The 12,109-nt window shown below is 47.7% G+C and overlaps 1 protein-coding gene across 2 annotated transcripts in view; it reads left to right on the top strand.

The window, feature by feature from the left end:
• Positions 1 to 12,109, top strand: part of LOC137627914 (RING-type E3 ubiquitin-protein ligase PPIL2) — an 86,007-nt gene that overhangs the window by 23,770 nt on the left and 50,128 nt on the right. For both annotated transcript variants that reach the window (XR_011041244.1, XM_068359365.1), the window contains exons 4-6: positions 9,627 to 9,792; positions 10,317 to 10,465; positions 10,578 to 10,701. Coding sequence is in view for 1 of the 2 variants with exons in the window: in XM_068359365.1 (XP_068215466.1) it covers positions 9,627 to 9,792; positions 10,317 to 10,465; positions 10,578 to 10,701 (439 nt within the window). In the remaining variant the exon portion in view is untranslated. The remainder of the gene's footprint in view (positions 1 to 9,626; positions 9,793 to 10,316; positions 10,466 to 10,577; positions 10,702 to 12,109) is intronic.

Below are 12,109 nucleotides of genomic sequence, written 5' to 3' on the forward strand. Positions count from 1 at the left end.
TACACAGGGCATCAAGGGCATATGTGCAAACATGCACATACGTCCCAACAGGAGCACAGCTCTTCTACGTGCTATGAATGCACTCACGCACATACGCGCCCACGTTCTCCTTGCGCCAGGCCTTGCCTGAGCCTAAGCATACGCGCCCATGCCCAGCTGCGCGCCAACTCTCACCTGCGCGCCAACCCTCACCCGTGCGCCATCAACCTCCTGCGCATCAGCGCTCTCCTACGCGCCAGCGCTCTCCTACTCGCCAGTGATCTCCTGCGCGCCAGCGCTCAAGCCCAGCAGTTAACTCTCCTGCGCACCCATGATTTACTGATCTGAGCGCTACTGGGAAGTCAACTAGACTGACTTCTCCCACCCGCCAGCGCTCGCCATCACAGCTCTCGCCATCGCCTCAGCGCTCGCCATCACAGCTCTCGCCATCGCCTCAGCGCTCGCTGTTGCCTGCACGCATCCATGAGGATACCCACTCGCCTATCCTCTCCTACGGATTCGCGTCCACATTCTGACGCGCGCCCACGAACAGCATAGGCTTCAACTGCGCGCCCGCGCGCTAGGGGTCTTTCTCCTGCGCGTACGCGCCCTACGACTGGTACTCTCCCGCACGCACTCCTGTGTGCCCACAGTCTCCCATGCACTCACGCGCACGCATCAGCAGTCTCCCGTGCGCGATTCCCGGTATTCTCCCTTGCGCGAGCACCATTACTCTACCTCGCGTGAGCGTCAATATCCTCCCACGCGCTAGACTGCTGAACTATGCACGGCAAGGTCGCCATCGCCTCATTATCCTCCCCGCAAGCGCATACTCGAGCGTATTGTGGGAGAAGGGAAACATCTAGAGGGGTTCAGGATCCCAAAGCCTTTTCAGGCGAACCCACCAATGATGAAAACTCGTCCCAGGGATCCTTCAATTCCTGTCCCTTCAAGGGGTATGTCTGACAGCGCGTCTGTCAGCCAACAGCGCGTCTGTCAGCCAACAGCCCTGGTTCGGTGCACTGATCAGAGCCGTAACGCAGGCGTTCAAGCCTGTCTTCTCTGTATTGGGCCACAGATCCTTGGCTGCTTCTACTCCATTGAAGAGAAAGAGGAGTTACAGACGCGGTAACTTCTCCAAGGGCAAAACTGACTCCACGCAAGCCTTCGAGGTAGGTTCCTTCTTTCCCCCAGACTGTCTCTCCTTCCCTTTCGGACGAAGATTTTCCGTCCTCAGGGGAATCACGCGAGGAGAGACTTTCCCCTATCGCACCAATGAGGGAATCCTCTCCTCGCGCCGAGATACCTTCTCAGGTGGGAACTGAAAGGATCATGCCATCCTCGTCAATGTTGGAGTCCTACATCCTTCCCAGGAAGGAATCTAAGGACTCTAAAACATTACCGAAGTCCTCTACTAGGACTAGGATGGAGCCAGCTAGCCACTCGGAGAACGTCCGCAACTCTCCCCAAGAAGAACCTTTGGGGACAGGAGACTTCACTGCAAGTCCTACATCAGGAGGAGACCAGTAAGAGTCAGAACTTGCGTTTTGGCAAGTTCTGACTCCGATGAGGGCTCTCAACGGGTTTTCCGACCCAGAGATCCCTCCTCGAGAGGGCAAAGACACTGTCTTGGACCGTGTCTTTGGTACTCAGAAACCCTCCAAGACCAGTGCAGCACTGCCCTGGTCTTAGGGGGTTAAGAGTACCAGAGACAAGATCTCTCTACAGCTCTCCGAGATGTCCTCCTCCAACCGTTCCAGTGCCACCAACAAGCTCCTTCCACCTATTCGCGTACAGCAGAGGAGGTACTTCGAAATCCTTAAGGAGCCTTGTTTAGCTCTTCCTCTTCACCACTCGCTGGAAGAGCTTACCAGGGGAGTCCCTCTTGAGAGACTCTCCAACCGTCAGGTCTCATTCTCGGCAACCGATATCCTTAACCAGGAGAAAGTTGCGAAGTGTGCTATGCAAGCCACTTCGTGGCTCGATATCTGGTTGGGGGCCTTAGGTATCCTGATACGTTCTGAGGATTTCTCCAAAGAACGTACCAGGAAAGCTATGGAGACCTTTCTTCTCTGAGGTATTCGAACGATTGAGTTTCGGGCCCACCAAGTCTCGAACTTGTGGGCAAATACCATTCTGAAACGTCGGGATGCGGTAGCTGAGAGATTCCATCAGAAGGTCCCTAGCACCTTGATCAATAGGCTCAGACTTCCCTCTCTAGAGGGATCCATCTTGTTTGAGCCTAAGGATGTGGAACATGCTTCTGAGAGGTGGAGGAAGTCTCATCAAGACCCCCTTCTTCATAAGGCTTTAACATCTAAGCCCTATAAGCCTCCAGCACCACAGAAGTCCGGTCCAGTCAAGACCGCTAAAACGATGACAGCAGCGAAGACTGTGGTGTCTAAGCCCTTTCCTGTCAAAGAAAGGAAAGGCAAAAAGTCCTCCAGGGGAGACAAGAATCCTAGAGGGAGCAGCCGAGGCCGCAAACGCTTGGATAGGCAGTCCCCCTGCATGTCCACCAGTGGGGGAATGCCTACAAAGTTGCTCAAACAGGTGGAAGCAACTCTGGGCCGATTCCTGGACAATCTCCGTAATCAGTCAGGGATATCGCGTCCCGTTCATAACATCTCTACCTCCCCTGACGACGAATCCAGTGTTATTGAGCTCCCTTGCCATGGGATCGGCAAGGGGGCAAGACCTTCGGGCAGAAGTCCAGACCCTGTTGAAGAAGGGCGCTCTACAAGAGGTCCTCGACGAATATCCAGGCTTCTTCAGTCGACTCTTTCTTGTAAAGAAGGCGTCTGGATGCTGGAGACCAGTCATCGACCTCTCAGCTCTGAACAAGTTTGTCAAACAAACTCCATTCAGCATGGAGATGGCAGACACAGTCAGGCTAGCAGTAAGACCGCAAGACTTCATGTGCACACTGGACCTAAAGGACGCGTACTTCCAGATCCCAGTCCATCTGTCTTCAAGGAAGTACTTAAGATTCAGCCTAGACAACAGAAGTACCAGTTCAAGGTGCTGTGCTTCGGTCTCTCAACAGCACCACAAGTCTTCACGAAAGTGTTCACCTAGTATCATCTTGGGCACACAGGATTGGCATCCGTCTCCTCCGTTATCTGGACGACTGGTTAATCCTAGCAGACTCAGTGTCATCCCTTCTTCAACACCGGGACAAACTTCTGAGACTTTGCCAAGATCTGGGTTCATGGTAAATCTCGAGAATTCCTCACTGCTTCCCACTCAAAGACTGGTATACCTATGCATGATTATAGACACCAATCTCCAAAAAGCCTTCCCATCAGACGACAGGATAGCAAGGCTGAGGAAGGTCGCAAGGCCTTTTCTCAGACAAGAAGAACTTCCAGCCCAGTCGTGGTTACGTCTCCTCGGTCACCTTTCATCGCTGGCTTGTCTAGTTCCCAACGGTCACCTCAGGATGAGATCCCTCCAGTGGCGACTAGAGTCCCGGTGTCTCCAGTGGTGGGTGGCAGACGAGAACCTACGAAAAGGAGTGGATCTTCTCGTCCTCCCCCCGGATTTGATGCTGTTTTCAGACGCTTCAAAAGAAGAGTGGGGGGCCCACGTGCTGCACCACACGACCTCAGGCCTCTGGTCAGAGTCAGAAAAATACCTCCATATAAATTTAGAGATGAAGGCCATCTTTCTGGCCCTTCAACAGTTCCAACAGTACCTGGTAAGTCACTCTGTGGTCGTGATGAGCGACAACACCACAGTAGTGGCCTACATCAACAAACAAGGAGGTACTTTTTCGCAGCAACTATCCCATCTAGCAGTAGAGATACTGAGATGGGCCGAAGTCCACTCGATACCACTATCGGCACGCTTCATTCCTGGCAAAAGGAATGTGCTCGCCGACAATCTGAGCAGAGCATCTCAGATAGTGAGTACCGAGTGGTCTTTGGATCATCTAGTAGCCAACAAAGTCCTGACTTTGTGGGGTTCTCCGACTGTGGATCTTTTCGCAACGGCCTTGAACTTCAGGCTCCCGCTGTGCTGTTCCCCAGTCCCAGACCCCAAGGCTCTCTGGCAAGATGCTTTCCAACAACGGTGGGACAACATCGACGTTTACGCCTTCCCCCCATTCTGTCTGATGAGGAGGGTACTCAACAAGACCAGAACATCTTTCAATGACCCTCATAGCTCCGCTATGGCATCACGCGGAATGGTTCCCGGACCTTCTGCAACTCCTAACGGAGCTACCAAGAGAACTTCCTCCACGACACTATCTTCTCAAACAACCACATACCAACATCTTCCACAAAGCCGTAGGTTCTCTACGACTTCACGCCTGGAGACTATCCAGCATCTCCTCTCTGAGAGAGGATTTTCGCAACAAGTTGCTGTCAGGATGTCTGGACACCTGCGAAAGTCTTCTGCAGCAGTCTACCAGGCAAAGTGGAAAGTCTTCTGTGGTTGGTGTCGTGGAAGGGGTATCTCTCTACTCGATGCCACTATTCCAACAATAGCGGAGTTCCTCGTGTATTTGTGTGAAGAAATTCGCCTTTCAGTTTCGGCAGTGAAAGGCTATCGCTCAACCTTAAGTCTAGCTTTCAGGCTGAAAGGAATGGACATTTCTTCATCGCTAGAACTTCCTCTACTCATACGTAGTTATGAACTTAACTACCCTCAGTTGGAAGTAAGACCTCCCCCATGGAACGTGATTTGAGTTCTCAGGTCTCTTAAGAGACCTCCCTATGAACCATTACGCCAGGCATCAGATCACCACCTAACCTGGAAAACGGTATTCCTGCTAGCTTTGGCCTCGGCCAAGCGAGTCAGCGAACTTCATGATCTCTTGTTTGACATCGCCCATTCAAGGGGATGGGGGGAGGTAACGTTCAGCTTCGTCCCTGAGTTTATTGCTAAGACTCAGACTCCTGGAGTGGCGGATCCTCAATTCGACTCCTGCCGGATTTCTAGTCTCCGTTCTGTAACAGATAACCCAGACCATCTCTTACTATGCCCAGTAAGGAGTTTGAGGCTATACCTCAAAAGAACAGCTGCAGTCCGTCCTCATGTGCCAGAACTATTCCTCAGCTCAGGAAGGGCTGAGAGGAGGGTCACCAAGAACACCATCTCTGCACGGATTTGTAGGGTCATTGACCTGGCCTTGAATCCAGATCCTCCTCCGTCACGTCGCCCTAGAGCACATGATGTCAGGGGCATAGCTACGTCCCTAGCCTTCAAAAGAAATTTCTCGGTGAAGCAGGTTCTTCAAGCCGGGGTGTGGAAACGCCAAACAACGTTCGCAGCCCACTACCTGCAAGACGTGACCCACAGGAGGCTTGATACGTTCTCTATCGGCCCTGTGGTGGCTGCACAACAGCTGGTTTAAAACCTCAAGCTCCTTATTGGACAAGTAGCTGAAGGTTGAGGGCATTGTTACCCGGTTTTAGTCTGCATGAATGAAAAGGTTTGACAGGCCCTTATTCTTTTCTTCATCATCCTCTCTCTTGGGGAAAGCAGCATCCTGGGTTCTCTGCATAGCTGACCTCAAACCATTGCAGGTAAATCATGCTCCCTTGTGTTCCTAGTATTAAGGTTAATACTGTTACGTCCCCATACCCTGACGAGGTGGTATTGGGAAAGTCCTAGTCTACAAGCTTCCATCTAAAGAACTTCAGAACAACTTCCTAGGACGAGTCACACTTCTTCATACCTTCACACACAGCTTGCGTAGGCCGCAGTCCTTGCGTAGCAAGGTTCTAGCGATGTGCAGGGACTCCTTATTTCTTGGGTGCTTACACACTCAAATAACGAGTCTCCGGGCAAAGCCAAAAAGCCAGAACTGGCTTGGACGTCCACCTATCCTAATGGGTGAGTCACCCCTATTAAATAGCGTGGTTTGTATTTCAGTTACGGAACAAATGACAAATTCGTAGATAATTTGTATTTTTCCTAACTATACAAACCTTAGCTATTTAACCAAACTTGCCCGCCAGCCCTATCCCCCTTGAAGTCCTACCTCCAAGCAAAGTGAGCTCAAGCACAGGTGTGTGTGAGGGGGGGGGTAGCAAGCTACCCTCCCCTACCCCCGCTAACTAGCGGTGTGGGTAGTAAACCCTCGTTAAATTTTAATGGCTCATCATTTCAGCTACGCCGAAAGTAATACCCCTATTAAATAGCTAAGGTTTGCATAGTTAGGAAAAATACAAATTATCTATGAATGTGTCATATTCCCCATTCTTGGCAGTGGAGGTTCCAAATCTGGTGTTACAAGATCTTCATTGGTGGTCGACCAGAGAGAATACCCAAAAGGGCATTCCCCTCCAAAGCCCTGGTCCGATGTTAAAACTCTTTTCGAACGCGTCGCTACGGGGATGGGGTTCTCACCTAGGCCCGAAATTAGCATCAGGAGTTTGGTTTCCGGTAGAGAGGTCTCTCCACATAAATCATCTGGAATTATTAGCAGCCTGGAAAGGCCTGAAATTCTTTGTAGAAGATCTACAAGGACGAGAGGTGGTTCTGATGAGTGACAACTCCACAGCTGTCTCATACATCAACAAGCAAGGGGGTACTCTGGCAAGATACCTCTGTCTGCTAGCAGTCCAGATTTGCCAGTGGGCAGAAAGTCACAGTATTGCTCTCACAGCCAGGTTTATTCCGGGCCGAAGAAACATCGTGGCAGATCAACTGAGCAGGCATCACCAAGTGCTGAGTGACGAATGGTCTTTGGATCCTCGAGTAGCGAAGACAGTAATAGCTTTGTGGGGTTTCCCCACAATAGACCTGTTCGCCATCTCTCTGAATGCGAAACTTCCCCGCTACAGATCCCCAGTTCCAGACCATCAGGCAGCGATCCAGGACGCCCTTCAACACTCCTGGGACAACCTGGACGCATATGCCTTTCCACCCTTTTGCCTGCTCAGAAGGGTGATCAACAAACTCAGGACCTCCCGGAACTGCAAACTAACGCTAATAGCTCCGGCGTGGCCAAGCATAGAGTGGTACGCAGACCTCCTTTCCCTGCTGGTTCAAGTGCCGAGGTTTCTACCTCCAGAATCTCGTCTGTTGACGCAGCCACACAGTGGTATCCCCCACAGGAGAATCCACTTCCTGAAACTTCACGCCTGGAGGCTGTCCAGTCTCTCCTCAGAAGCAGAGGCTTTTCAGGGAAGGTGGCTGAACACATGTCCAGGCACCTGCACCAATCTTCCACAAACCTCTACCAAGCAAAATGGAGAGTGTTTGCTGCTTGGTGTAGAGGGCGAGACGTGTCTCCACTCAATTCCTCTCCTCCTTTAGTGGCAGACTTCCTGGTGTACCTCAGGGAGGAGAAACTCCTTTCATTCTCGGCAATTAAGGGCTATCGTTCAGCCTTAAGCCTCATCTGTAGACTGAGAGGAGTTGACCTTTCCACCTCAGAAGATATCACCTTGTTGATTCGAGGTTTTGAGAGATCTTGCCCCCAGTGGAGATTAGACCACCACCTTGGGACGTGTCCCTGGTCTTACGTTCCTTGAAGGGACCTCCCTATGAGCCCTTAAATAGGGCCTCTGACTACTTCCTAACCCTTAAGACCGTCTTCCTAGTATCTGTGGCCTCGGCAAAAAGGGTTGGTGAACTTCATGGTCTATCCTACGAAGTCACCCATTCTAAAGGATGGGGGGAAGTCTCACTCAACTTCGTGCCAAGCTTTGTGGCCAAAATTCAGAATCCTTCATCAGCCGATGAGAGGTTTAGAGAATTTCAATTTTCCAGCCTCAATAAGGTAACACAGGATACTGACCAGTCAGGGCGCTAAGGAAATACCTGAAGCGCACCAGACCTTTCAGACCACGCCTCCGTCATCTCTTCCTAAGTACTAATAAGGTAAAGAAGAGAATCTCTCGCAATACCATCTCTTTCTGGGTCAAGAAAGTTATTGCGAGAGCCATTCACGGAGACCCAGAGGCAGCTCTACCCAAAGCCCATCAAGTTAGGGGAGTGGCTGCCTCTCTGGCGTTTAAGAAGAATTTTTCAGTCTCCCAAGTCTTAAGAGCTGGAGTCTGGAAGCGCCAATCTACATTCACCTCTCACTATTTAACCGTTGTGACATAGGTCTCTAAACACCTTTTCTATAGGGCCTATTGTGGCAGGGCAACAGGTGTTGTAACTACCTTTGTGCCCTTTCAGGGGACAGTAGCCATTGGTCAAGGATTCTGCGTTACACTAGGTTTAGAAGAACATCCATCCATCTTCTGCTCCTTTCTTCTTCCTCCCATCTGGGTATCCTAGTCTGTAACCAGTTTCAGCTGGACTCACCAATGGAAATAAGGTATGAAACTCATCTAACTCCTCTCACAGGGTATAAGTTATACTCGTAGTCATGAGGATTCCCCTTTTCAAGGTCAGGGGAATCCTATGTATGAAAGGGTCCAAGTCATTGTTCCCGACCCTCTTCATACCGAAACATTTGTTTCCACGTAATTACAAACCTTCAGTCGTGCTAAGATTTTGGGGATCTACAGAGAAAAGTTAATGGGAGATTTGTTCATCAATAGAGTCTAGTCTGAGTTCTATCTTCCCTAGGGATAGGGAACTCTTCGTCCACCCTGACCTCAAGACTAAGTCTCCTATAGTAAAGAATGAGGGTTTGTATTTAGTGTAGGAACAAATGACAAACTTATAACAGAGTTTGTATTTTTCCTAACATACAAACCCGAATTCTTTACTCAAATCTTAGTCCTAGCTAGAATACGATTGAAGGTATTCAGTAGCCATCGGCCGGCAGTCCCCCACCCTTAACAGGTGGATAACTGCTGGCCCGGTCATTAACGACCTTGTTAAGGTTTTTCTGCCGTATTTTCCAGCTTGCGCTAGAATATCTCCTATAGTAAAGAATTCGGGTTTGTATGTTAGGAAAAATACAAACTCTGTTATAAGTTTGTCATTTTTCCTATCTATACAAACCTTAGCTATTTAACCAAACTTGCCCGCCAGCCCTATCCCCCTTGAAGTCCTACCTCCAAGCTAAGTGAGTTCAAGCACAGTGTGTGTGAGGGGTGGGTAGCAAGCTACCCTCCCCTACCCCCGCTAACTAGCGGTGTGGGTAGTAAACCCTCGTTAAATTTTAATGGCTCGTCATTTCAGCTACGCCGAAAGTAATACCCCTATTAAATAGCTAATGTTTGTATAGTTAGGTAAAATACAAATTATCTACAAATATGTCATGTTTAAGACCCATTCACAAGTACATTATTGGGTTACTTGATCTTTAGTTTTGTATTTATGAATTTTTTATTGGCTTTGGGATAATTTAAGTTTCCTGAGTTTATTTAAACATTGTTCACTGAAACTAAACCTTGGTAGTGTAGTTACTGGGTTGTGGTAGCCTATTGGAAGTATACCTGCCAGGGGATCTGCTGGACTAGGGTTCAAGACCCACTCAAGCTCGATAATTTCTTGTAGTGTCTGCAACCTCACCATCCTTGTGAGCTAAGGATGTGGTATTTGGGGGAGCATATAGGTCTACCTGCTGAGCCATCAGCACCCATTGCCTGGCCCTCCCTGGTCCTAGCTTGTGTGGAGAGTGGGTGTGGCGCTGATTATATGTATGTATGATCAGTCTTTAGGGCATTGTCACTGTCCCTTGCCTCTGCCATTCATGAGTGACCTTTAAACCTTTTATTTAATTGCAGGCAGTTGAACAGTTAAACATTAAAGTCAACAACTGGAGAGAGCTTCTCACAGACAAGTCCTTCACACGTGCAGATATTATAGTAATTCAGAATCCTCAGAATCTCGATAAGTTCAATATCAGTAAATTCCATCATGTGAAAAACAATCTCAGGATTGAAGATGAAGGTAAGTGGTAGGATATTTCTTCCAGTGAAGTTTGACACATAGGTTGTCTGTATACCTTCAATTTGTTTCTATCAATTTTAATTCAGTACAATACTGTTGTTTTATAAATCTGTGGTATATTGTATCATTTTACGCTAAGGTTTAGTTGTTTGGAGAATTTTTATGTTTAACCCTTTTACCCCCAAAGGACGTACTGGTACGTTTCACAAAACACATCCCTTTACCCCCATGGACGTACCGGTACGTCCTTGCAAAATACTGCTATTTACAATTTCTTTTGCATATTTTTGATAATTGTTTGAGGTACTTCAGGCATTTTCCAAGAGAATGAGACCAACCTGACCTCTCTAGGACGAAAATTAAGGCTGTTAGAGCAATTTAAAAAAGTATACTGCAAAATGTGCTTGAAAAAAAATAACCCCTGGGGGTTAAGGGTTGGAAAATTCCAAATAGCCTGGGGGTAAAAGGGTTAAAATGTAGGATCTTCATTCACCTGTATCTACAGTCTTAATGGTCAATTTCAGAAACGGTCCAGGCTCGACTAGATGCAAATAAACGTTTGAAGAATATATCCCAGGACACACAGGAGATCTTGGAAGAATTCAGCCGAACATACAAAGACGAAGAGAAAAAAGATGACCAAGAGGAACGAGTTGCAGACAGGTTCAATGCTGTAAGGAATGCTTAATTGAATTGTTGTGTAGGATCTTATTTTGATTAATATTGTTATTACTCTACTGTTGTCTTTACAGTATTAATGATAATATTGTTTTCAATAATGACAGGCTCATTATTCTACTGGGAAAGTTTCCGCAAGTTTTACTTCTACGTCAGTGGATGTGGAGACCAAGCATGAGCCTGCAGTACTTGAGGATGAGGTCGTTAGATATCAGCTCGTTAAGAAGAAAGGTATTTAAGAGTGTTCCTTTTGCTTAGGGGTACACTCAGGCACATATTCAATCCTATTTATCTTCGTGTTTTTTTTTAAGTTTTTACTTTATATATGAAAAATCTATTTTTAAATATGTAACTTCCCTGGTAGTTACATATATATAGCTTAAATCCCGCGTTTCGACGCGGCGGCACGGCAGAAATTCAAATTCGCGGTGACAGCCGCCATGACAGTAGGTGGTCATACATGAGCGCCACCACTCGTAGGTTATCAGAACCTTACCCATCATCTTCAGAAATTCTCTGTCGTTGATCGTGTGAACACCTCAGGAAATTCTTTCGCTGCTAATAACTTTGTTCTACAATTTGGTGAAGTACCTTTTGTTGATTATTGTTAACGACTTTTGCCGCTTGTTTTGGATATTCTTCTGGACTTTTCACTATCGGTTTATTAAACTGTTGGTTTTTGACTTGGACTGTTTTTCTGTTTTTTCAAAATGACTGACTCTATCTGAAAGTGTGTGAGAGGTTGCAAGACACGTATGCCTAAAGCCTCTATTGATCCTCATGCATATGCTGTGGTTGTAGAGGTCAATTTTGTACATATAATAACATGTAATGAATGCAAGTCTTTGTCTGATTCGGAGTGGATTGCTTTTGAACGCTATGTTAGGCGTTTGGAAAGAGATAGAATTAGAAGGTCTAGATCAGCTAGTATTCTTTCTAATAGATCTTGGGATGGTGATATTCCTTCCGATAGTCATGCTAATATTCCTGTTCCTATTCCAGTAGTCCCAGACCCCAATACGGTGTCGGAGGTAGTGGACCTTCATTAAAGGATATAATGGCTGCTATTTCAGCCTTAGGTGCCCAAGTTCGCTCCCTGACTACCGAAAAAGAAGTTATGTGGTGTGCGGTGCGTGGTTTGCAAAGCAAAATAGTGAATAGTGAAAGTGAAGTGGAGGGTGCATCTGTTCTTGTCCGTCATAACCCCAGCCGGGGACCTCTTTCATGCTCCCCAACCCCTGGTAGAAGGAATGTCGAAAGGCAAAAGGATATGGCAGACTTTGATCAGCGAACGAACGTCCCCTCGAACGATCATGTTGTCGATACCCAAATCGCTACCCCTTACCACAGTAAAGGTGAGGTTAATTTGTCTGCGTCTTATTCCAATGACGTAAAGTCGCGACGTGATTGGCGTCAACCACTTCAGTCAAAACCGCTCAAGAGACATATGTCTCCTAATAAACCATCTTGTAGTGCCTGGTGTTTACCGGAGGTTTTCTTTTTGGACAAAGACGATATGTCAACACCAAAACAGGCACGTAAGACGCATAGTTCGTCGGAGGGATAAGGTGTTCAGTCGACGTCAGTTCATGCTCCTTCTTTTCCCCCAGATTGGGAAATGTCTCAAAAACTTTCCCCT

The sequence above is a fragment of the Palaemon carinicauda genome, chromosome 35 (genome assembly GCF_036898095.1).
Source record: "Palaemon carinicauda isolate YSFRI2023 chromosome 35, ASM3689809v2, whole genome shotgun sequence".
Classification (NCBI taxonomy): Eukaryota; Metazoa; Arthropoda; class Malacostraca; order Decapoda; family Palaemonidae; genus Palaemon; species Palaemon carinicauda.